This window comes from Gymnogyps californianus, chromosome 6 (genome assembly GCF_018139145.2).
Source record: "Gymnogyps californianus isolate 813 chromosome 6, ASM1813914v2, whole genome shotgun sequence".
Taxonomy (NCBI): Eukaryota; Metazoa; Chordata; class Aves; order Accipitriformes; family Cathartidae; genus Gymnogyps; species Gymnogyps californianus.
The window spans coordinates 5,753,339-5,779,165 of record NC_059476.1 but is presented as its reverse complement, the minus strand read 5'-3'; the positions used below and the strand labels follow the sequence as shown (position 1 = coordinate 5,779,165).

The following is a 25,827-nucleotide window of genomic DNA, read 5'->3' as shown; positions in this document are numbered from 1 at the left end:
GCAAAAGTGACATGGTTTATGGGAAAAACCCTCAGATTGAATTCACAGGAGCTGGGCAGAGTGGGTCACCACTAGCAGTACAGTGTCCATTGGAAGCTTTCACCAGGTGTCCACCCACAGTCTTAAAGCATCCTGACCATGGAGCACAGCCTGAATGACAGAGTCTCTGATGACGTTTCTCAAGTCATAGTCCAGACTTCTCAAAATGCAACCTAAAACGATGTCCTGGAATCCACCACTTCTGGAGGTACTGAACTTAAGTACCTTTAATTTTTCTGTAATTCATCTTCCTGAGTGTAGGGTAAAAATGTTGCCCGCCTGAGGAGAATACTCATGTGTTGGTCCTGCAGTTAGGAGCAGTGTGGGATGTGGAAGCTGGGGTGAAGTGTATATATATACATGCTCTGCCTTCCAGCACCATGTGCCTATGTAATGTTAGGTGACTATAGTGTCACCACAGGCACTTTGTTCTACCTGTGTCATGAACCACTTAGTATTGCCAAACTAAAAAGACGATTATTTTTTTTAGGGTTTCCTCCACTCCTAAGATTGCAACCTAACTTCTCACATATAGCTTGGTAAACGTTATTTTCATGGACACATACATATGTAGAAAAGGAAAAAGCAGGGAACTAACGAAAATAAAATCCTTCACCCAAGTGCAAAATACTGGTGTTCTTTAAAAACGTTTGGGATCTACATTAAAAAACAACAACGGTCCCCCCCAATATAAGCCATCCTGATGCTTTCTGGCCTTCCCTTGAGGCTAGCTGTTCCCTGGGAGCTAGGGAAGGGCCCGGACTCCAGTGGGGCCGTCCTGCAGGATGTCTTCTACCGCCGAGTCCCTCTCATCAGCACGCTCACCGCTCCTATCCAGCTCCGGCCCTCGGGAGAAATGTTTTGCAACACTTTCTTTTGCGGCGCTTTGATCTGTGGGCTCCGAGCCTCAGCCAGACAGCGTGTCACTGCAGGCTGCAGCCTGAAAGTCAGCCCCTGTCCTGTAATTGTCTTCCCCAGCCTTGCTGGGAGGTTGCTTATCTCTTGTTTTCCTGTTGCTTTTCAGCTGGTTTCCTCTCTTCTCCCCCAAGCCTTCTATTAACGCAGATTAATTAATTCTCACAGGAAAATCAGATAATCAAGCACACCTTAGCGCCGTGTTCCTGGAGTTACTGCATATTAGTCTTTCTATGTTTAAGTAGCAGAGGGCACTGGGAGGAAAGTGGAAATGTTTTTGTGACAAAAGTGGGTTTCGATTGCTTAGCAGTAGGTGAAAGGGTTTTGGTACAGCAGGAGGCTAATGAATAAACAGGGAGAGGCATGTTATTTGAGCAAAATGACCGTTTCATTCCAAAAATGCTATATTTGGTTTTGTAGCAGGAACGTAGCTAGTCTGTGTCCACAGCTTTGCGCCAGACTGAAGTGCTGCTTGCAAAGAAAATCAAAATTTATTTTAATGAATCTTATTCTCTCCAGGGTCTCCCTCCCCCTCAGGGCTGTTATACCTGCAGAAGCTATTTGTGAAATGGTTTCCAGATGACAAAAGAGTTTAGTTCCCCCCAAAATGAGAGGGTGGCTGAATGCTTGTACCTGTATCAGAAATCACGGTAACTTTTTCCATGCCTGGTTTCCTGCTTCTTGGGAGGCAGGATATGAGAGAGCTGCTCTCCCCAGAAACTTTAACTCTCAGCTTGATCTTAATTCTTGCTGTCAGAGTGGATGCTACTGGCTCCCGGTCCTGTAACTAAATGAACTCTCCCCAGCGTGTTGTACCATCCGTGGTGTTTAGCCCTCGATGAGCCATACCTTGCAGCCCAGGTGATGTTGGTGGTCTACCTTTTTTCCAGCATTTTCACCCATTACAGTATCTGATTTGGTCTCCGGGGGTCATTTGGTATATTCCTCTATTTCCTGTACAGGTATCTGAATTGTTAAAAGCAGCAATGAGCACATCTAGGGGAAATCCCTGTCGTCTGCTTTCAGACTAGATGGGAAAGTTCTCCTGTAACACAAAATTTACCTGGTCAAAAATTTGTTCCCTCCTTTTGCTCATAGAAAGTCAAACAAGGGCTAGACAAGAGTCAAAAAAAAAAAATTAAAAAATTGATGAATACCTTTTTCCACCTGAGGCTCAGTTCTGAATTGATGCTTTGAGAGGTCCAGCTGGTATCATTACTGTACCCTAACATTAAAAGGAGATGCACAGTCCTGCTAAGAGCTGGGCTGAGTTCTGAAGAAAAGGGAATGTTAGTTTTGTCACCCAAGCAGATGTAGCTGGCACCACAGTTGAATGCCCAGAGTTTGGGTGGAGTGCACATGGAGTGAGCTGGGAAACTAACTCAGCTAAATTACATCTGTAGCCCCAGCATTTTATCTGAAATATCTCGATTGGGCATTTGGTAAGCAATGAACTACCAACTGTCTTGCTGTGGGATAGATAGGATAGACATTTAGTCTATAGTTATTGTATGACATGTTATAAACACGATAATGATCTCCCTGGGTAGAGACTCAATTAATTCCTTGGGTGCTGGCAGCTTGTATATGCAATTTGGTGTATCTCAATGCAAAGGCTTAATTACCTGTGAAGCCATTCTTTTTTGTTGTAATAAACCCATAGGAAACCTAAGAGATTAATAAGGGCACGCAACTAATTAAAACTGCTCCATTTTCTTACAGGTAAAGAAACCTATAAGAAAACCTGTGTGACTTTAGGAGCTGGAACTTAACGCAAGAATTAGAGTAGGAATAAAAAGGTTTGTTTTAGATTTACAGCTATAAACAAAGTTTCAGTGGAAGTTGTTAAAAACTTTTCCCGCGTCCTGAAACTTTTGAAAAGTTATCTTTAAAGTTGGGCCAAACACCGTTCCCGCATCCTGAACCTTTAAAAAGTTGCCAAACGCCATCAATTAAGCAAGGCTCCGCTTAAGTGGTTTTTAAAACGTTGGGAGGTATTTCTGTACGCTTTAAGTGTTACATACGCCGTAATTTAATCTGTCCACATCCCCCACCACGCGCAGCAGATGGAAACTCCGAGCAGCCATCAGCTTGCCGTGACTCAAAAAAGCCCTGGAAGAAATCCCACCGCAAAACCAGGAGAGAAAAAAAGAACAAAACCCGTGGGGCAGCGTTGCGGGGTCCTAGGTGTAGTTCCCCCTCAACCCTTCTCTCCGCTTAGCTGCAAGCGGGGCGACGGCGAGCTGCGCCCCGCGTCCTCCCCCGCCGGGGTCGGATGCCTCCGGGGCGGCTGCCGCCGCCCCGGAGGCATCCGACCCCGGCGGGGGAGGACGCGGGGCGCGGCAGGCTCGGTCGCTGCGGCCTTTCCTCGGGGAGCCTCATGGGAGGAGCCTCTGAGAAGCAGCTCCAGGCTCCTACTCATCGGCCTTTTGTAAGCTTCAGCGTTTCAGCCTAAACTACCGCGGCCGGGGCCGGGTTTGGCGTGGGGTAAAGCCGCTGTTGCCGACCCGGGATGGTGGAAGTGGAGGGAATTCGTGTTAAACTGAGGGCCTGTTGCGGGCTGTTGTGTTGGAACCGAGGATGACTGAGAGTAGCAAAGCTGGTGATTATTTCCTGGCCTTGGTAAGTAGACACTTGTGAGGGGAAAGTTAGCCAAGGAAATAACAAAAGCAATGTGCAGTTGTTACAGTCTGTATCAGAAATTAAAAGTTAGCTGTTGTTTACCACTGCTTTTCTCTCTCTCAAAAGATTATTGCACTTTTTTCCCCCTCCTTTTTTCCCTTTGAACAACTTTTTGAGAAGTAACACTGCTACCGAGTAAAATGCCCTCCTGCTCACACAGCGCTGCCTCCAGCTCTGGGAGAGGATTAACTCTCCTTACCTCCAAGAAAGAGACTGGATGGTTTTGTGGCTCCTGCCATGGCTCGTGGTTGGGTTTCTGCTCGGCCAGCGTGTCAGCGGGTGAGGAGACTTTGGGGGGGGTGGTGTTGATCGCACTGAGAAACTTTTGGTTCAGGTTTACTAGCTGAAATTTGGAACCTTTTAAATTCTGCACCAATGACATCAGGACGTGACTGAGAGCTCTTCAGAGGCTCTAAAAGCTGCATGGTGGTGACGTTATGGGCTTTTTATAATGGTTGACAGTTATTACAGCAAATATGCTTATTCATCCTGTGCAGGCATGATTTATACTTCTAACACTTTTATGTGGCTTTCTGTTGTCCCTCTTTTAGCTTGCAAAGGAAGTAATACTGTAACGCGTGTTTCAGTCCCCTTAAGTCTTTTAATCTAAAATAATTGTATTTGTTTGTTTAATGTAATAACTCCCCATAAGTTTTAGGTTTTAATGTGACCACAGTAATGTAGAATATTCAGGCAGAAAAAAAACAATTTTTTTTTCTATATTATGGTTATGACTAATCACATCGATGATCAATCTGGATACGTGTGTTACAAAAATTAAGGGACTTCTAAGCAAGAAGGGCTGGATGAGAGAGGAAGTCCAGGCCCTCAGGTAATGTGTGACTAAACACCATCCCCTGCCAAGATAACTTCTCTATCTTGTCAGGATTTCCACAAGCACTGCCAGAAGAGTATCGCTTCTGAGAATTACGCTCCATCGTCACGTGCGCGGATTGCCTGACAGCGATAGCACTATCATCCCGCTTGGCCGGGTAATTTGGAGTTACCTGCAGGGATTGCCAGCTGCTGTGCAGCTGGGTTTCTGGCGTTGCTTTTCATAGGTGGGGTATTGCCTTCAGGAAGTCTTTTAAAAAATGCTTTCATTGCTCCAGAATACAGTTTCTGCATTTGTTTTCCTTTCTTACTTTCTTAGTACAGAAATTTGCAGTAAGAGAAGGGACTCCCTTGTTGCTGGAAGCACAGCCTTGCGTCCGGAGCCAGGCAGTCGTGTGTTCCCGTGTGGACTGCAGGCAGTCTGCAGCCTTTGGGAGATGCAGCTGGTTCCTATTGCTCAGCCAGGACGATGGCAGTTCCCTTCCTTGGGGACAGGTGTGACTCAGGTGCTGCCCAAGCCGCGGTGGGCTGGGCTGGCTCTCCCTGGGTGCTCTGAGCACAGTCACCCAGCATCCAGACCTGTTCTGCTGATTGCTCAAGTCTGGCTCAGAGGAAGAGCATGTAAATCTCAAATAAATGGACTAATTCCCCCAGGAGCCAGTTCTGGTATCTTGGTGGCAATGTTTTTTTTCCATAAGTGTAGAAAGGCTGCTATGCACAGCACCGTACATCAAACTCATGTGTCCCCTGTATGACAGAGATTTTATTTGTTTAATTAACACATGGCAGTTCATCTCTTGGAAACCTTTATTACTGTGTTTGTACAGCGCCCAGCTCAGCAGGACTCAGCCTGGCTGAGGCATGCAGAAGGTCCTGCAGTGTAAATACAAAGTGCTGATGCGAGGCACTTAAGGCATAGTTTCTCCTCCAGACTATAGAAGGAATTTGAGAGATTTTTCCAAAATCACATATTTAAATGCATAACGAAGTCTTTGTTGGGTTTACAAAAGGCAGCATATTTCCCCAAACTTGAACTTTTGACTGTGAGTGTGTGTTTAGCTGGTAAAAGTAAAGCCTTGGTTATATCTATGCATAGCAACCAGCAAAAGTCATTGCTGTGTCTGAGCTTTTAAAGCTATTGCTGGCATATGGACTTGCCCTGTGGGGACATCATTTGGTTGTATGGATGTCCCTTTAGTTCGTTGGGAAATAAAGCCAGACTTTCCATTTCAGTCTTAGCATCTCATATTTTTCCTAAAATTCTATTAATATTTAAATCGATCTTAAATTACCTCACAGGAAGTAGTACGGGGTAAAAAAAAGAGGGTTTTGTTTGGTTTTAATCCTGTGCTGGTAGTTTATGCAGCAGTCCTGAGCTGTTTCCTGAGCAAGATTAGTTTTAGTTTCTGATACCAGTAATGTTGATTTTTAATGTGAGAAATAGCTTCTTACCTCCTACTCTGCTAAATTATATTGACAGGAGTCCCAATATTCATGAAAATACTTTTAAAGAACAGAAATACGAAAGGTGCATAGAGTTACTATAGCAGATTATTGTTGGATTTTCTGCACATGAAGTTTATTTCAATGAATGTGGCTAATGTATGAGATAAGCTACAAAATAAAATATGAGAAGGTAAAAATGAATATTAGGAATTACTTAGTAAAATGAATGAAATTTTGTGAGATACAATGTGTTTGAATGAGTGAATTATTTGAACTGATGTAGATGCTGCTAGATCTCTTTCCCTTGCAAAGGATTGTGGTGTAAGAACTTATCAGAAATAGCAAATACTCTCAATATTTTTCCGTGATTAATTAGTATTTTTTTATACATGTGTAAACTGAGGCTCAAAAAATTGATTCTTTGGCCCCAGTTATTACGAAGCCAAATATGAAATCTAGAGGATTTTGTCTGTCAGCCTTGCTGTACCCAGTGAGCAACATCTCCTTTCTTGAAGAAAACGAAATAGCGGGTGATGAGAGTGCTGAGAGCTCAGTCCTGCCTTGCGGTTGTTGGTGCCATTTTCCAGAGATTTCTGAAGTAAGAGCAGGATCTATAAATCTTACCATTATCTCATTAAAAGCAACCAAATGTTTGGGACTAGGAGATAGCAGGGCTTGAAATGCTTATTGGTTTCCCTTGGAGTAAACTTGGAGCTGTTGTTGACTGTTCAAAGGGAGTCACATCCAGCTCTCCTGATTGGAAAAACATGGACAGGGAGAAAATGCCAAGACCCGTGGCTGCCTTCTGTCTCCAGCACCAGTGTCAAAACATTTTAAAGCTTTAGTATGAAATTGGGGTTTTAAGTTTTCCATCTCACTGAGGTCAGTAGGAGAGCAACAAAGGGACCCACCAGAGCACCTAGCTCTCGCTGTGTTCGCGGGGTTGGCGCTGAGGACCTGAACCTGCCTGCCTCTGTGTCCACGTGTGTAAAGCTGTGCTTTTTTACATATTTTAAATACATTTCCTGCCTTGGTTCGAAAGCTTCTTACATAGACAGAGGTCAGACCTCCTGTGTTTAAACAGAAGAAATTACATAGGTTTATGCAGTTATTTCTCATTCATTCATTGATATTTAATGACTACTATGGGTCGTCATAGTTTGTCTGAAGTTTGTCGTAGACTTTGTCTGAAACTTGCTGTTTGTGTACCTGCCTTCTAACAGTGACTTAGAAAATCTCTTTTCAAGGGTAAGTAGAGGCCTTAAAAGTGAAATTATGAAACTCAAGAGCCTGAGGACACTTGATGGGCAACATCTTTCACTTGTGACACGCTAATAACAGACTGAACCCCTTGGTCTTTGGGCTGAATTTAGTGTGCTCGCTGCAGCTGTTAGTAAGCAACTGCTTGTTAAACTGTGAGGTATTTTCCTTTGAAAAGTATTTCAGTCATGCTTGTCATAAGTAGAATTTGGAAGTCATTTTAAGTAGATCCTCTTCCAGACTTGTCCCAGAACTCTGGCAATGGAATGGAAAAAGCTCGTGGCCTTTCTGCAGAGCTCGATTCTTGAAACAAATTGGCCTAAAAGGCCGGTTGCTACAGAGGACTTGCAGCAGGGACCTGGCGGCAGGCGCCTGCAAGACGAAGGCGGTTGTGATGCCCAGGAATGTCAGTTGTGGAACTAGTTTGAGCAGCTTTTGGATAGCTTCATTGTTTGTGCCACACAGAGCGGGGTGACTTGGCAATGAGCAGCTTCGCCATCACCTCCCCGAGCCCGAGTTTCAAGTTACGTTGTCCGTAGACTGTATGAAAATCGCCGTCTGGGAGTTCGTGGTGCAGCGGATGTGAGTGGCGGCAGGCAAACACTTCGCTTCTCGCCAGATTGGGGCACACCAGTACAACAGCTTCAACTGCAGTTTTGGCTTGTGCTGTACTTTCTGTATGTTCACAGGAAAGACCCTTAGTGCTCTGTCAGTAGCCAGAACAAGATCTGCCCATCTGTGTTTCACTCCGTATGTATATAGCAAAGAAGTTGCAATGTCCCGTTGTCAAGATCTACTTTCTAAACACTGGTTTTAAGGCAAAGCAGAGGGGGCACTCCAGTTTGTGCTCTAAGTATATGCAACTCTTAGCGATGAGTGAAAACTGGTCCTTTTATGCTAACAAGCGAGAGGACTTTAGAACTTGTAAACATCTTAGCTCAAAGCTTCCTGCAACAGGCTGAGCCCTCAGGTGTGGTTAAACCAGAGAACATGTGGACAGTTAATTGCTTAGTATCGTAACTAGATAAAAGTAATATTGTCAGTTTAAAAAATGACCAAATGTTCTAGGCCATCATCTGAGAACTGCACTCGGTGCAGTGGCTTAACCCTGCTCTTGTTAGTGTTGGTGTAACAGAGGGAAGAATGCCACTTGGCTTGTCAGGGATGCCGTGGACAAACGAATTGGACTGAGTGCAGAATGATGCTGTGAAAACACTGGAAATGAAAAGCAGAAACACTGGCTGACAAAGGATCACAGGTGTAATTAATTAAAAACAAAATAAAAAAAATCAGAAAACAAGCTGAGCAAATCATTATTCCCATATGAACGTGTTACTTTACAGAATCCTTTAGATAAAATATGTGAAGTGTGAAGTTCCCAGAATAATATTGACATTATTATAGTGCAGTTTAACTCCTTGTTACGTTCTTTGAACCAAAATTAGACTGTAGTAGAGAATCATACTGATCCACTGGATTTGCAGTTAGGTAAGGAAGTAATTGTCTAGTGTTAAAGATGAGGTCCATGATTTAGGGATTTTTATTTTTAAGCTGAAATTCCAGATGCTGAGGGACAGTTTTAAGTTTATACACCTCTGCTCAAATCTGTCTGTGTAAGGTACCATCCATCTGTGTACAGAGTTGTATTCACTTGGTAGTACTGGAAACAACATGGACAGAAGGGTGTTCAGGAAAGCGGCACCTCAAAACCGAGCCAGTTGGGTGAATCCGCAGATGTGAAATTGGAACCCCCATTAAAGGTCACATTTTATGTTTTACAAAAACCTGAGGATTTCAGTGAGTTCCAGGGAAAACTGACACTTCCAGGGCCCTGGTCTCTGGGTGGCCACATGGGAAAGTCAGGTTGAAGTAGGCAACAAAAACATTGTTTTCAGGGGATTCCCATGGTTTGATGTCTTTGTTAAAAACAAACGAAACCCACTTCTTCAGCGAGGCTCCTTTCCTTATTGATTCAAGGGGGTGTTTCCAAATTGTTTTCTTTTAGCCAGGTTAGTGCTGGTACTCAGCTGCACCCTGCTTTCCCCGGGTATGGGACAAGGCTGGGTGTCTCCCTGCGTGTGCTCCCTGCAACACCCGGGACACCTTTGTCTGACTCCCTGCTCCCAGTGATGAGCCCCCACGCAGCTCTGTGGCAGGTGAAAGCCAGACTGGAGCTCCCTGTGTGTTACGTGGTTTTTAGGCAAGGAAGTCTTGCCATTTCTCCTGTTCAAGCAGTAGCTCATTTTCTCATTTGTTTTGTAAAATCACAATCAAAATGGGGTTAATTTGCTGTTGGATTGCACTATCTCATTGCTCCTGCAGTTGTAACACAGACAAAAATGCAGTGACTTCAGGCCGGTGGGAACAGTAGAGCTGTGCACGAAAGCAACTTACATGAAAAACGCCAACTTTCGCTGCATTCCCTAACACACGAGTTAGCATACACATGCTAAAGTCCAGGGGTTCAGACAGCCAAATGACAATAGTTCTGCAATAACTCAGACCTCTAAGGCTGCCTTTTTCCATGTCTTTTCTTTCCGCAGCCCTCCTGGGCGAGGTGATGATATACAGTTGGCTTCTCCCCTTGATCCTTCTGAGCGACCCTTAGCTGTTTCTGCGGCATATGGAAATGTTGACGCCGTGGATGCTGCTGAGCTGACTGCAGCAAGGTATTGTACAGAGCCATTGCAGCTGGAGCGGTGGGAAGCAGCTGCAAACTGCTTACTGATGTGGGCGGGTGGAGGACCACCGAGGTCAGCGCTAGCTAAGAAATCGCTGTTACTCTTCTTGGATGGATATATGTCTGGTATGGCCAGTTGCTGATGGGTTTGCTGAGTCTGTAGTCAGTGGAGCATCTGTCGCTGGAAATCTTTAGCAGAATTTGTATCTGCCTCTATCAAAACCTTCAAAGGAAGATGACGTTTACCTTCCCCTGAGATTGAATCACTTTGGCACATAAGGAGGGTCATGCCACGTGAAGGTGCAATATATGCCTTATATTTTTTTAGGTGCTTATACTTTTTTTTGGATTAGTACAAGGTAACTGATCCTTTCGGCATTTTCTTTAATTTTGAGAAGTTCCTTAACAGTATAATGCTGATCATAAAGCATTCAAGTATCTCATCTCTGTTGGACACTGGGCTTTTTGTCTGCTTTTACTTGCACTGAGAAGGGAAACTTGCTTTATTTGTGCTGGTGGCAGTTGGGTTGTCAGGATCTTTGGGCATATGAATTTGTCTTAACTGCCACCGGTAGATGAAGCCTTGTAGGGTGTGTTTACACTTCAATCATTGTGAATTCAGTGGAGTGTAAACATACACAATATATTTAAGCTAGCATTAAATTGGTTAGCTGAAGTAGCAATAATATGCTATCAAAGGCAGAAAGGAGCTTGTGTGGTTTGCGCAATCCACCTTAAAAGCTGGGTGACTTTGCTGTTTAGCCCGTACTGGTCTTCCATCAGTCCCCAAGCTGGTTAGTTGCTAATGCTGGCTGAGTGAATCTGTGAGAAACAACTTTTTGCCTACAATTGGGGTAAGATGATCTAGAGAAGCTTCCAGTGGGAAGCTAATGATGTGAATTTCTTCCAGTTCTTGTAAGTTTTTACTCAAGAGAGTTGTGTTTCTTTGTTTTTAACAAATGTAATTGGGTTACTGGTGGGTTTTTGTGGATTCTGTTTTTTCTTGCAAATGGATTGTTGGCCATAGTAGCAAGGCAGTTAGACAAGAGTGAGGAGTAATTAAGGTGGAGCTATGAGCTACTTTCTGAATGTGGAGGAATGAAAAAAGACTAACACCAAAAGTGCTAGGAAGATTTATATATGATCTCTGGACTACAGTCTGAAACAGAAGACTCTGTTGCCCTTGGGGTGATAGTTTGCTGTTTGTAGGGAAAAAGGCACACAAGCTGTCTGTGATTAAATGTCACTTTAGGAAACATTTAGGAAGAGCAGTCTCAGTGTTTTAATTTACTGCTGCTTGTAAACCTCACGAATTCACACTGTTCACATTCTCATCTTGATCTGGAGTTTCGAGTTAATTATATTATACCTTTTCTTTTGATCTACTTCATAACTTCTGTCTTTAAAATGTTTTTACCGTTAATGTCCAAAAGTTAGTCTCAGGGTTCCTTGCTTCATCCCAGTTGCGTAGGCTGCGAGTGCTGGTGCTGAGCTGTAGTTAGCCCATACAGGGTGGCTGAGCCCAGTAGGGGTGAGGGCACACAGACTGTGCAGCAACCACAGGATCTGGCTCTTGTTTCCATATCCTGACCTTGAGGAAGGTGCAAGGATTTTTGCAAGGATTTACTGCTAAAAAGTTGCAAACCAGGGATATTCAGCGTGGAAGTAGGTAGTTTTTCGGTTCCTGAAACGGAGGAAAGTGAGAGAGAGATACACTGTGGTTAACTGGAGTGAATCTGGCTGCAAGTAGTTCTCCTGTGTTTGTTGGTTTTATTTTTTTTGTTTATTTTTTTAAAAAGCTGCACGAGTTAACTCTTGTCAGTATTGTTTGGTCTTCTTATTCCTTTATTTTGCATCCTTGTTCAGCTTTAGACATAAAAGCCTACCTGTTCTCCTTGCACCTGTCTTTTCTGTCCAGGCTGTTGTTGCTTGCCAGCTTCTCTGTGAGCCTTGCAGAGGTGTTCCCTGGTGTCCCAGCAGTAGAAATGCAGTAGCTCCCACATGTGCCCACCTGCAGATGCAGCTGGTCAGCAGAAGAGGGGTTAATATCAACGCAGCTGGACCCCTGCTGTAGCTCCTGTCTGAAACAGGCATGGTGCAACTCTCTTCCGGCAGTAACAAACCCTGCTGATTTCTCTGTCGTTTGTTCAGACCTAAACCGATAACAACATAATGTTAGTAGCAAATGAAAGTAGTACTCCACCCAGAGATCAGCTCCCATGACTGCAGCTACTCCAACTCTGGTGACAGGCACCCCGTTGTCTGACTCAATTCTTTCTGGGGTACCGTGTCGCCATAAGATTTGCTTCTCGAGGCCCAGGATAGTGTTCCGGGCGGTGGCATGGGGCACGGGATATGTTTCCCCTGTTTATATACTGGGCATGACGTTCCATGGTATGGAATATCCCTTTGGCTAGTTCAGGTCAGCTGCCCCGGCTCTGCTCCCTCCCAGCTCCTTGCACACCTGCTTGCTGGCAGAGCATGGGAAACTGAAAAGTCCTTGGCTTAAGATAAGCGCTACTTAGCAACAACTAAAACATCAGAGTGTTATCAACACTATTCTCACACTAAATCCAAAACACAGCACTGTACCAGCTACTAAAAAGAAAGTTAACTCTGTCCCAGCCGAAACCAGGACACATGGGATATGCTCACAATGAGGATCAGTAATAGCAGGACTGGGCTTTTCTTATCCAAGGGAAGAGTTTCAGTGATGTTTGATGTTTCATGTCATTGCCTTATCCCTCATCTTCTCTTCACCTGTGACGTGGAGCAGATTCTTGCCTGTATAAGTAAGATGATGATATTAAAGCCACTGCTTTTTTGGCATTTTATGTAGAAATACTGCAGCACTGCTTTTCAATATGACTGCAAAAAAATTAGCTAATGCACAGACATGTGAGGTCTCTGTGTCGATGCCTACAGGTTATACCTCTGCACTAGACTTTTGAAATGTTACCAGGGCTACTAGATGGCATGATGCTATTCCAGTCTGTCTGCAGTAAAGTACAATTATAATGTGTTTTTCTCCCAATGTATTTAGGTATTTACTAATAAGTTCCTTTTGTTTCCGTGTATTTCCCCATCAGGGGTGTCACATAATGCAGATGGTGTGCACTTTGACAGGGAAAAATAATGGTGCATATAAGGTAGGGGTCAGCTAAATGTCTTCCAGATGGCAGTGCATAATAAGAGATCAGGTTGTCCCTCCATCTGTCCAGCCAAGAAACTGTATCTTTGTTTTGCTTCTTGAGGATGACTGTCTGCCTTTCCTCTCCCCTGTGGATAACATATTGATCAGGGACAACATGGTATCATCTGCTCAGTAAGTAGATTTTATTTACTGTATCGACAGAGGAGTGCCCTGAAAAGAATTAGGTAAAAAGTTCACTGGCTGTTCTGCCAAGCATTTTTGTTTAGCAATGAAACTGAAGGCCAAGTTCACTCTGATTTGCCAGTACACGTTGCAGTAGGAGAAATTTTGGCTAGACACATCTTTCTCTTTATGCTGCAGGTGCAGACCTCTGCAACAGGACTTCTGTTTTATATGAGAAATGCTTGGATTAGAAAGGCAGAGAAGGCAGATAAGTGCCCCTTACTCGTGGCTGTACGAGATCATGACTTAGGTGGGCTGCATGGTTAGAGGTGTTAAACATTTCCGAGCAGTGTCTATCTGTTCGCTGCAACTTGCTGCCTGTCTTGTGGGCAAAAAAACCTCCAAGTGCCCAGGAAAAAATGGCAGCTTGGAAAGCACTTGCTGCATGAGTTGTCTTCAGGGTCAGGCCATAGGTAATAGGCAGGGCAACTCAATCTGGTCCCTTCCATGTGCTAAGGAAAGCTTCTGCTCTTGCATTTAATCTCCAGCTGAGGTTGCAGAGCTGCAGCACGGCTTTTAGTCCAGACCAGACAGAGCTGTCACAGCTCTGTCATGAATACTAGGGAATGAAAGCTGTTCTAAACCTGGCGTTGGAAAACGTTGTGTTCCCCGCATCAGCCTCTCTCCCAGCTCCTGTTATGCAGAGGGCACATTAAGGTGTCGTAAGGGAATTTGTGATAGGTGATGTTGGATGCACTAAAAACTGTGTTGCTTTATCTGCAGATGGACCTTCCCCAGTCGCATAGTTGACAGCTTGGGGAACTGTGATGCTCTCAGGGTGTGCTCCTCAGTGTTAGCAGCACAAGCAGGCAGGAATACCCAGGGTTATCTGTATACGCAGACGGTCAGAAAGTGACTTTTGAGAATTACTTAAACAGAGGTGGAGCTTGAAAAATGTTTGTTTTCTAATGAGCTTGACTCTACAGGATAAAGACTGGCCAATGTATAGTTTATTGCATGCTGAGAAGACTCGGCCCTTTTGGTAGTATCCTTGCTACAACCATTAGAATATTACTAGTTAGAAAATAAGTTTAATGGCAAATCTGGTTTAGTAAGAGCTGTGGAGTGGCAGAGGTTTGAATGTAGCCGCTTCATGTCTGATCTGATACAAGTACCATGAGTTGATACATGTACCTGAGTTGATGCAGACTTAGGCTGGAGAGTTTAGAGTGGACACAGAGTCTGTGTTTTGGACGGGGCAGCTGTGCTGTGCTACCCTGCCTCAATTTATGCAGTCTGTACCATTTCTGAGCTGCTTTGCTTCTGCCTTGTCCCTTATGAGCTTATTATGCCACCAGTGGGCAGCAGCCATCTGCAGGTAATGCCCATCTGGTGATGAGCAACAACCAGTAGCACTACGCTGTTGCAATTCTACCTGCAAACCGTACTGAACGTGCCAAAATTATGATGTGGCAATATTAGCCCCAGACCTGGTGTGATTAGTCTTGAAACCTAGTTTTCATGGCCTTGCTCAGCACTCCTTGGTACTGTGGACCACTTGTCAGCGCGACAGCAGTGGGGAAAAGGAGTGGAGGCAACCCGTGGTACCCTGTCCTACAGTCCGCCCGCCCACGGCACACAGGTGGATGCCTCCCGGTACTCGTGTTGGTGTAAGATGTCAGAGAAAATGCAAGTACCAGCTGCATCTCTGCTGTGTTCCTTTACAAGTCCACTTGCATAAGTAAGGCAGCTGACACTTGGCAGGCGTGGTCTTTATGGGAATCTAGTATTTGACGGTTTAGATGAAGCTTGGAAAGATGAAGGGAAATTATTTGTGGATTTTAATACATACAGCTACTATAGCTCATAAAAGTAAGCCCTGTGCTTTGTGAAGGCCAGGGAGCAGAGCTCTTCTAAAAATGCCTGTATTTTGATAGCTAGTTTTGCTTTGCGTTAAGAATGACATTAGTCAAAGTATATCTCTGAAAATTGTTTCGTTTTATGTGGAAAGACTTAAAGGGGGAAGCTGAAGGGCTGCAGATGGGCAGTGGGGCCTGTGCGAAGGGTGTGGGTGAGAGGGGAACAGGTGCTACTGTAAGCAATTAACTGGGACGGTTTTATGTGCTCATAACATAAGGTCCATAATTTTATGTGCGTTTGGTATTCTTGCTTGGCTGGGCCCTCTTGTGAATTGTTTGGGTTTTGCAATTCTTTGTGTACTCTCCAAACAGATGTTCAGCATTTGCTTATTTTTAGCAGTTTACTTTTTGCTTTAAAATCTTACTTTCTCTAATCTTCGTGTGCCCCTATATAGTCACATCGCCTTCGTATATGTTTGATGCTATTACTATATTAGGACAAAGACATTTTTAGCAAAGGGAAAATTCCTTTCCATGAAAAAGGAAACAGCTTGCTTTTAAATTATTTATTTATTTATTTATTTATTCTAACTTGATGTGACTGAAAATTTAGGAAGTCTGTGTCAAGTGTCAGACCAGTTTGGACAAACTGAGGAAAGGGAAGGAAGGAAGGAAGGAGTGCATAAAGCAGAGAGAATTTCTTAGAAGAAATAACTGAGTAGTTATCCCATATGGCACAAACCAACTTCATGGATATGAGCTAATCAAGGTAAACCACTCTCAGAAAGAGCTTTCATGATCTTAGTAAGTTAGTGGATAAACACTTTGGGAAATAACTGTTCTCGTGCTCATATGTATTGTAACTAAAGTTAGGGATGTGATTTATGTTTGTCCTCTGTTTGTATACATGTTTCTAAAGAAAGGAACAATCTGTCCCTGAACTTTACCAACTCTTATTCAGTAACACAATTTAATCTACCTTCTACAATTACAGTACAATTACTGGGCGGGAGGGGAGAGGAAATTTTAAAAGGAATGACTAAGATAGCTGTTTATATTTAGTTCAGGAAATCTAAAAGAAACTTCTCAGCCAAGGCCTGGTTCCACCAACATTTCCTTAAACATTTGTGTCTGGATGTCTGGAAGCAGGAGCTGGCGTGAGGGGAGGCTGTTGTGTGTGGCTGCTACCCCAGGACATCTGTGTCCCTCTGGTACATCGAAGGTGCCCCAGAAAGGACAACGTGGCGTGACAAGACCCTACGCGGCTCCTGCTTTTGAGACATGAAGTCACTGGTTATTTAGTTCCTTTTCTGTCATTAGTTTAATGAGTGTGGCCAAGAGCAGGGGGAGTAGTGTGGTTACCAGTGTGCTTAAAGTGAGAGAGAATGCAAGTGAGCTTCTTGTGGGGTGATCTTTTGAATACATGGGTGATTTTACACTCTTAAAGAGCATGAGAAGGCTCAGGAGAGAAGTGTTTTATTTGTACTGCTGTCGAAAGCTTTTTTCCTAATTTGGGTTTTGCTTAAGAAAACAGAAAATTGATGGAGCTGTAACAGTGCATTCTGCTCTGGTCTGCCTTGAGGAGAGGGAATGGCAAGACTGCCCTCCCCTGCGTGCCAGGGATTTGGGCAGACGGCAGCTTCCTCCTGTACTCTGGTTGGTATCTGTGTGCAAGAACTCCTTTTCTGCAGGGACCAGGAGCGGGCATGCCTCCTCATAGTGCCCCACAGTGCCTGCCCTTGCTATGAAGAAACTTGGTCTTTCCAATCTGTATTTACGTGCTCTGGAAATCATTACATGACTGTCATGCTTCTGAGCTTGGGTCTTGTGGGGTTTTGCTGAGCAGAGGGACTTGTAGGAATTAACAAATACTGCAGTATTACAGTCCTGTAATCTTAACATTCGTGTCATGAGTTCAGGGATTATTGTGCTTGTAGCTTTACAGCATAGGGAGAGCTTTTAAAGTAAGAGAATTTTTTAGTTCCGGATTTTAGTTTTTTCTAAAAGACAAGTCACTTAATTGAATGTTTGTATTGTACACTGAGGAGAAAGGGCTGTGTGAGAACTGCAAAGTAGTCATTAGTGATTTATTTATTTTACTAATTTCATATGCAGTTAAATTCCTCTGGCAGTTAACGTTATGGTCTATAAGAGCTGTCAAAACTTTGCAATATTACTGGTTATGTGGTCGTCTGAGAAATTAAGTGAAATAGGGTTTGTAGGAAGAAGTAATTTGTGGGAGGTGAGAGAGAGATGGAGTTGGGGAGAGGATGATGAGCTCCTTAGTTTAGATCCAGCCAAAGTTAATCTTTTAAGGACACTTCACTAAAGTTTCATGGGCACTTCTGAAATTTGTCAGCTTATTTTTAATAATTGTTTTGCAGCACTTCGAAGTCTGATAGCTGCAAAGAAGTTGATAACCTCGTTTCTGAGGATGTACCTTTGGCTGCGGCCCCTGGTGATGGTGTAGAACTGCCTGCTCAAGAAACTGAAGGTTTCACAAGGGAAAAAAAGAGGTATTGTGCAATGTTATTTCATACATTACCATAAATTTCCATGTCTGTACATCCTTTGCTTAAGAAAACATAACTAGTGTGAAAGAGGCTGAATAACTTTAACAGGAGCTCTGTCTAAGTTACGTGAACACTTTGTTGCTGGATTTTGAAACCTAAATGGTAGACTATCAAGACCTCCTTGCTCCAGTATATTTACTCCAAAAGACCAGAAGAGGGAGCTTGGACTACACTGGTTGTTACTATGCTGATCTTTCTTGCTATTTTTAAATTAATAAATTTTTAGCTTTTTTCCCAAATATTTTCCTTTCTTGAAGTTCAGTTTGGGGTTTTTTGGTGGTTTTGGTTTTTTTTGGTGAAACTGTGCAAGGTCAGGTCATATTCAAGAAGACTGTTCTACTCATTCCCCTTCAGATGCTGCCAGCATCTTCCCCACCCCACACTACTGATTTGCATTGTAGTTGTCAGTACTGAAGGAAGAAGTTCAGCTTGGTTTTGCTCTTGCCGAAGAAATTTTGAATTATCTTGATTTCAAAGTTAAATGTTTTTCTCCTTCAGATTTGCACTGATGGGTGCCATAGTGTTTGATAGATGACCTAGGGCATTTTTGCTTGGAAACCCCCCAGACTGAGTCCTCCCATCTCAAATATAGTCGAGACAAGACATGTGCTTGGATATTCATGTCAGAGCTTTAGATGACGCCTGTCTTGTGGGTCATTAACCAGTATGCTGTTGTGGCTCGGCAATAAAGGCATGCCCTTATTGTGACATCTATTAATGGAAAAGGTCGCAGCACAGCTGAGAATATTAAATGGGCACTCCCTGGAGAATAGCATTCTCCACCTCACAAACACAGATTGGCAGCTTGTACTTGTCGTGACAAGTATGACACAAGACAGGAGACACCACGGGAAATACAGTTATTCCACTAAAGCTCTGTTCAAAAATGTCAAAAGATGCTGCTGTCAGCACGAGGATACTCTGAATCACAACTAAAATGTACACAATAGACATGTTCGGCTGTGGAACAGTGAATGAATAGCTATCAGCAAATGCTATTCAAAAACCCATCCACAGTATAATATCTAGGCAACATGTTGGTTAACTGTGTGTTCTAAGGTTCTGATTATTTTGATCAGAAAATGGTGTCCTCACCTCTAGTGTATGTGCTTGCTGTAACACAGTTAGGCCAAGTTTTCTGTGTAATGTTCCTCTGTGATACTGTACTAGACCCACACTTTCTAACCTGTGTGTAGTTGGTGGGGAACGGAAGCGCTCGAAGGTCTGTTTTGCATGAGTATGCAAGGTCTGTAATCTGGAGGGAATTTTCTGAATGAAGGGTAGATACCATGGTCATTCTCTAAAAATGGAGAGAAATGGTCAGGTGAGGTTGTAAGTTAGAAAATATTCACCCCAAGATGTTGGCTCTTTCCAGAGAATCATCCAAAATTGTTTGAACTTTATGGATACCCTGGACTGAATTTCACATTCTGTGAGTGCTTTAGTGTAGTCACAGATGACTATCGTTTACAAATCCAAATTGAAACCACCAAAACACATGGTGATTTTTTTTTTTTTCCTTTTCACTAGAATTCAGCATCAAAGAGAGGAGAAATAATTTTAGAACTCTGCAGACAAGCAGAGCTGCTGTGCTCACATATTTAGATTGGCTTGTGCCTCTGAAGTTTCTGTTTGGTTTTCATAATGATGTGGTGTGTTTAATAATGTAAATGTCTATATGTGCATAAGAATCTCTTGGATGGGGTAAACAGTGGTGTAATTAAGTAATATTAGTAGAACTGCTTAATGCAGAATCAAAATCCAGCCTAGGATGTCAGTAACCAAAATGTACACTGGCAAGCATCCTCGTTATGCCTTGAGAATAGCAGTCTTATCACTTACAGCGTTCTTTCTCTAAAGCTGAACTTACATGTCTGTTCTTTTTGTAACATGAACACAGACTTTCACAGATCTTAATGGAAATTAAGATGCATACAGAGGTGAGAATTGGAGATATCTGTGGGACTAAAGATAATTCTTGCATCCTCTTGAAAGCAAATATATTACTGTCCAAATAGCTCTTTGCTGTTATAATCAGCCCCTTATGCAAATACTTCTTGGACTATCTTGCATTTTTATGTGATGCATGTGCATCAAGTCCAATCAGCCATGGAAAATAATAGCATGCAAATTGGGTTATGTTTCACTTTGTCACATTTACGGCAACTGCCTGGACGGCAAGGTGCTAAACTTCTGTAAATGCTATGCCACTGCACAATTTTCTGCAAAATGGATCCTTGAGGCGTTTCAGTGTCCTCTGTGATTATGATGGTCACATTATGAACTGTGTCACAGACACTTCATAATTTGGGAGAAGTGCTGAAATATTGCTAGTGAGTGTAACTTGTCGTTTATGGAAGCCCTACGGATAGAGCTGGAAAGGCTCTGAAGAGCTGATCCATCCCTTTGATTGTCCTATGAGGAAGAGAGATAGGTATAATCCGTTCTGTAGAGCAAAAAGCAAATGCTGTCTTTGTGCCTGTCCTCACCTGTAGCCTCACTACTGGCTTTGAAAGCTACACCTGTGATGTTAAATGTGGCTGATGTGATTGAAGAGGTGGCTCCACCTTGTTGTCAGATACGGGGTCAGTTTTCTTTCAAAAGCTAAAACAGACTGGAGTCAGATCATTTTGAGAGACTCTGGATGGGTAGGGAACTTCTGCTGTTCTCTGAATCTCTGAAATTAAATACACATTTCTGTCTTACCTAATTTTCCTGAAATGCGCCTGGAACCAATTGGAAGCACAGCAACAAATCTTTCTATCCGAAAGCAAAAAGTCACAACAGTGTTTACAGAAAGCTATGCTTTCCGTGTTGTTGGTTTCCAACAGGTCGTTTCATAATACCTCCCTGGGAGGAAGCAAAGCTGAATTATTGGTGTCACACAGAAAAACAGGATAAGCATGACGACTTCTGGCTTTTATTTGCCTGATCATGTGTTGAAAACAAGTTTTCTCCTTTTGCCCACCTTTGGAGAGGCTTGGTGTAAAATTAAGTAAATAAAAATCAATGTATTGCCTTCATTTATGACCAATACTGATGATCCTAGACTGAGTTGCTTTTAATGATGTAATCAAAACCAAGAAGGGATTAAATGGGATTCAAAAACACCAGGCTTTTTTCCTTGAGTGAATTTAACCCTTTTGAAAGGGATGTGTCATTACACTAAGTTTACAAGTGTAACGCACTGAGCAAGGAAGAGATGGGAAATACAAGTGAGGGATACAAATGCAGTCTCAAGGCCTCTTTGTTTCGAAAGTGTGGGGTTTTGAGGTTTTTTGATTGGGGGGGGGGGGGCGTGGTTTTGGGTTTTTTACGTGCATTATATGAACTGGATAGTAGCATACCTCTGATGTGTGTCCAGACTGTCTGGTGCACAAGTGAAGTGATTTTTTTTTTTATAATAGTGACAGAATGAAGGCATTACAATGAAGTTGCTTAGGTCTTGGAAACTAAAACCCAAGGATTTTTCTTGAGGCTTTGTGGCTGATATCCCGAAAAGCATTCACTATCTTCTGAAGCACAACATAAAAAATAGATACCTTCCATGTAATCAGCCGGTCTGTAACAAATGGACAGGAGTGAGCCACAGTCCTGCTCTTCATTCATTTCCTCCATTCCAGGTTTTTAAAAGAGATTGTGTCTCCTGAGTGATGTGTTCAGAACTGCTCAGCCCCAGGCAGGAGGATGCTTTGTGTTGCTTGCTGTAGATCTCTTCAGCCTATTACTGAGTAATAGCATCAAATCCTGGGATGTCTGCTGTGTTTCAAGCCAAAAATGTTGTGGACTAAGTGCATTTTCTTATAGCTCATTGTGGGACTGGTATGGTGGGGTCCCCAGACGAGGGACTGGATCCTGCAGGCTTGTCTGGGTGAACCCATGACCGAGGCAGGGACAGTCCTCTGTGTGATGGGCAGGGTGCCTGGAGACCCCCATGTTGTGTGCTGGCAGAGAACAGCTTCCATAAACCAGCAGCAATTCAACAAATAGCTTCCAGTAACTGCATTTTTAGAAGGCAAAGCATTAATGGGTGCTTGACAGAAGTGGGAAATTTCACCAGGTTTCTAACCATATCTTTGTTCAGAATTTGGGCTCTCTGGGGTGCGTTCTGCCTGCATGTTTATGCTCAAAGAGAGCAATTATTTGTGTCTGTTGTAAAGCTTCTCTCTGTATGTGGCAGTGGACAAAAGGGCGATGGTAGCCCTCTGTTTGCTTGTTATTACTGTGTATTTTACAGGTTCCCTGAGGCGATATATGGTAATTTCCTTGCTGCTAGAACAGGTTCAGCAGCATGAAAATGAATATGTCATTACACTAATTAATCCATCCACAAGGAATTTTAGAATGACATTAATCATCTTACATCAACCCTACAAAACTGGCAGTACAGATTCAAGGCAGAGATTATACACCTGGCTTGGGTTGCTGTTCCCTGGCACTGTGGCACGCACAGTGACAGCTCCGAGGGCGCTAGAGGAGCCTGGCACTGCCAGGGGGGTGGAGGACTCGCAGGCGATCACCTCTTGTCCTAGAGCAGGTAGTGCATGGGTTAAAACTGTTGAGTCAGGTGTATTTTGTATTTCTCAATAATCAATGTTATGCTTAAGTATGGCCTGTGCTTTTGGGGCACTCTACCCCTAATGCTAAATCTTTTAAAAACAAAAGCAAAAAGAAAGCCCTGAAAAATACCAAAAATACTTCAAACCAATTTCCTGTTAACTCTTTTGAAATCAAATTGAAGCTGTAAGGTAACTTCTTAAAGAAGTTAGCCAGTCATTATTTGACCACCCATCCTTGGCAGTGACAGCAAAGACTTGCACCTGGCGGGAATACTGTTCTTGTCTGATTTCTTCATCCTGCGTTTTCATAATCTAATTCTTCACATAGGCCCTGAGGGCAAGAGACCTTTGGATTCTGCCTCCTGAAATCTCCTGCAACAAGGTGCCCCCGGAGAGCGTTATTCGCTCTGATCTTGTCGGCTGAGGGCAGGTGCATGAACGCCTTTAAAAATGTCAGTCCCCTCCCGGCATTACGCAGCTCCTTTCCTAACAAGCCTGGCTCCAGCTGTCTTAGGGATCTTACACCTCGAGATGTTTAAAGGCTTAGAAAGAAGCATGGAAGCAAGAAAAGATCCCATGGTCTGTGAAGGTGGTTTTGCAACTCTGGTGCATGGAAATGTCAACAGAGCTTTGGGCATTTAGCTCGTGGACGTGGTCTGCAGAGGCATATTCAGCGGTAAAACGAACTCCATCCTTTGGTGTGGTTATGCTTGTGGTCCCAGTCTGAAGGCTGGGCCAGAAATTTGGAAAACAGGGGTTTAAAGTTTTGTTTGTGATCCAGTGAATTCAGGCCTCGTTCATACAGTAGTAGCATGATACAAATGGAATCCAAAATTGAAGTGTCTGTGCCTCAGCAGGGGGGAAGGCAAAGGGGCAAATGACAGGCCAGAGGCTGCACGAAATGATGCGGGACGAAGAGCTTTCCACAGGGGTTTGGCTGCCCTTGAGCCTTAATGTAGGTCTCCTCTGCAGATCTGCATGGTAGACAGACCCCCTTGTTCCTTTGGTGAAATCTCCACACTTGAGGGTGCGCTCAGCTCTTGGAAACCTCATCTCCCTGTTTGTATGGCTTCTTAATTTCATAAAATGCTTTTGTACACGGAATCTTCTGGTATGTTTAGTTCTCACGTTACTGATTGTAATTCACTGCTGACCTCTGAAAGACTGTAGCCCCCCTGGCATCCTGAATAGCACCGTGCAGAGGCCCCTTTTGTTATCTTTGCAGTGGGTTTCCCATGCAGAAAATTTCAATAACTAAGCAGGCATCTTGATTATTCATAACTCTTAATGCCATTAATCTGACTTGCAATTTAGATTAAGCAGTGACCTTAGCAACCAAATGGTGATCAATGGGGGTGGGGGGCACAGTTATTTTTTAATTTTTATTTTTTATTTTTTTTAGAATCCCATTCTAGTGTTTGTTTCCTGTGAGTTGCAGTGTCCATCTGGGGTGCATCATCACTGGTCACTCCATTTTTTTTTGACTTGTCAGATGGAAATATTCTGTCAGTATGCTCAGGCTTAAAATTCTGAGACAGTGGGTTTTTTTCATGAACTAACAATGTATCAGTGTAAATAAAGCACTCACACCATGTTAATCTAGATAAGTGGTGGAGCAGACAATGTGTTTGTCAAAGTGTTTAATCTATAAGATAAAGTTAAATCTCTGAAGCTTTACACCTAGGATTGCCTCATGTTATTTTGTGGTGTATTATTTTACGTCACGGTAACACAGATAGGGCTGTGTTATGCCAGGTATTGTACAGAGGCAACTGAATGAATTGCTTTTATTTTTCTTGAAGAGAATATTGAAGAATATCCCACTGATTTAACACTCTCTAATTATTTTACTGTTAAGATTTCATTTACACTCTCTAGTCATGAATCAGTACCCCACTCTAAGCCCATTAAAAAAAAAAAAAAAAAGAGCTACAAAAAAACCAAAACCCAACAAGACTGTGGTTCAATCTGAAGGTCTGTCATTCTTACTTTAGGGCTGAATTTCTGATTTATCTGTACTGGAGTGGGATTAAATTAGGGATAACTGGATCTTTGAAGGATGGTGATGAATGTGCCTTTAAATTGCTAATTATAGACTATAATCATATCCTAATAATACTGTAGACATGAACTGCACTAAACACCTATTTATTAGGCACTACTAAAGCATAGGTGTTACAATTTATGTTAAGACTTTACTGGTTTTTGCCAGTAAACCAAAATGGGATAAATTTGTTGCATATTTCAGGTAACTTTTCATACTTACTCTTTCATTTGTAGCACAAAGTTGCCCCATAAACCTAAGGGAGAGAAAGAAAGAAATCTGCTTTTCTTCCACTGCTCTTGCTACCTGATAACAGCAAGAGGTCATTCCTCTCTTTGACAATTTGCATGGCTCTCCAGGAGGTGGCATTTGCTTAGGTTCTCTCTTTGGGATATCATCTTTCAAGATAACAAAGATTTTTAATTTTAAATGGTTGTCTATTCACATGCAATACTGTGGCTATTCCCTAGAGCAAAAAACAGTTAGAATCACATCTCTGGGGAGAGAGAGATTGAAGGGGTTAGGGTTGCTTTCTGTGCTTAGATGTGACTCTCTGAAGGATTTGATGACAGTACCAACGTTAAGTATTGCCACTGTCCGGTCTCACAGCAGTTCAAGAGTGCAGGCAGTGAACTGGATCATGGAATGACCTGGCTGGAAAAAAAAATGCAAGATCAATGCGGTCTCACAAAGATTTCTGCTGGCGCATCTCTGGGCGTAATGTAAGAGTAGAGTTAACTGGATAAAGTGAAGAACCAAAGTGAAGGGTAGCAAATGCCTTGTAGTGTTCAACTGGCAGCCTCAGCAGCTCATTACTTGAAGAGGGCTTTTAAGTGACTTCTCCTCAAGGCAAGTGGAAATTATAAGATAGATCCTCTCTTGGTCACTTTAGAGAGGGAGGTAAGACTAAGGAGCAAAAATCTGTCTGCAGGAGTGAGAGAGACTGGTTTGGAGAAGAAACAAAAAAACCCAGGAATCCTAAGTGTCCCAGTACTGAAAAAATGCATGGTGAGTAAATTAGCCCAGGAATATGAGTAACATGTCTAGAGCCATGTATTTTTGTGCAGCCTATAATGAAGAATGCTTGAATTCTTTAAAAGCCTGTAAAACTGCTTACTGTATAACCTTGAGAAAGATGAACGCCAAACCTTGAGTGCCCACGTGGTTGAAGACAGTCTGCTTGACCTTCTCTGTAACACAAGGATCAACACTGGTCCTGGGAGACCCGTGTTTCTGGGAAGGACTTAGCAGACGGACCCTGTGCTTAGAGGGCGTATCAGCAAAGGCCAAGGAGGGCTGGTGCTCCTGGAAGGGTTTTAGAGTACAGGAGTCTCCAGCCTTGGGTGTCCTAAAAAGGCTGTCACCACTGCACTTCAAAAGATGTCAATGCTTTTATCTGCTAATGTGTTCTCAAAAGTACAGCCAGCCTCCCAGAGGCAGTGGTTTGCCTTGCAACTGTGTCTGTGCAGAACAGTGTTGATTTTTTTTGAGCAGTTTGGTCCTTTTAGTCCTTTAGGAAAGCTGTTGCTGTTTCTTAGCAGTTTGAGGTTGTGGATGCCCTAGCCATGAGCCCTTTGATACCTGGCAGCTTAATAATAAGGGAGTCTTTGGGGTGAAATC

The 25,827-nt window shown here is 43.1% G+C and overlaps 1 protein-coding gene across 1 annotated transcript in view; it reads left to right on the top strand.

Annotated features, from left to right (window-relative positions):
- TACC2 (transforming acidic coiled-coil containing protein 2) overlaps positions 1 to 25,827 on the top strand; it is a 131,519-nt gene that overhangs the window by 36,409 nt on the left and 69,283 nt on the right. The window contains exons 3-4 of the mRNA XM_050899008.1: positions 9,720 to 9,845; positions 17,416 to 17,547. Of these exons, the coding sequence (XP_050754965.1) occupies positions 9,720 to 9,845; positions 17,416 to 17,547 (258 nt within the window). The remainder of the gene's footprint in view (positions 1 to 9,719; positions 9,846 to 17,415; positions 17,548 to 25,827) is intronic.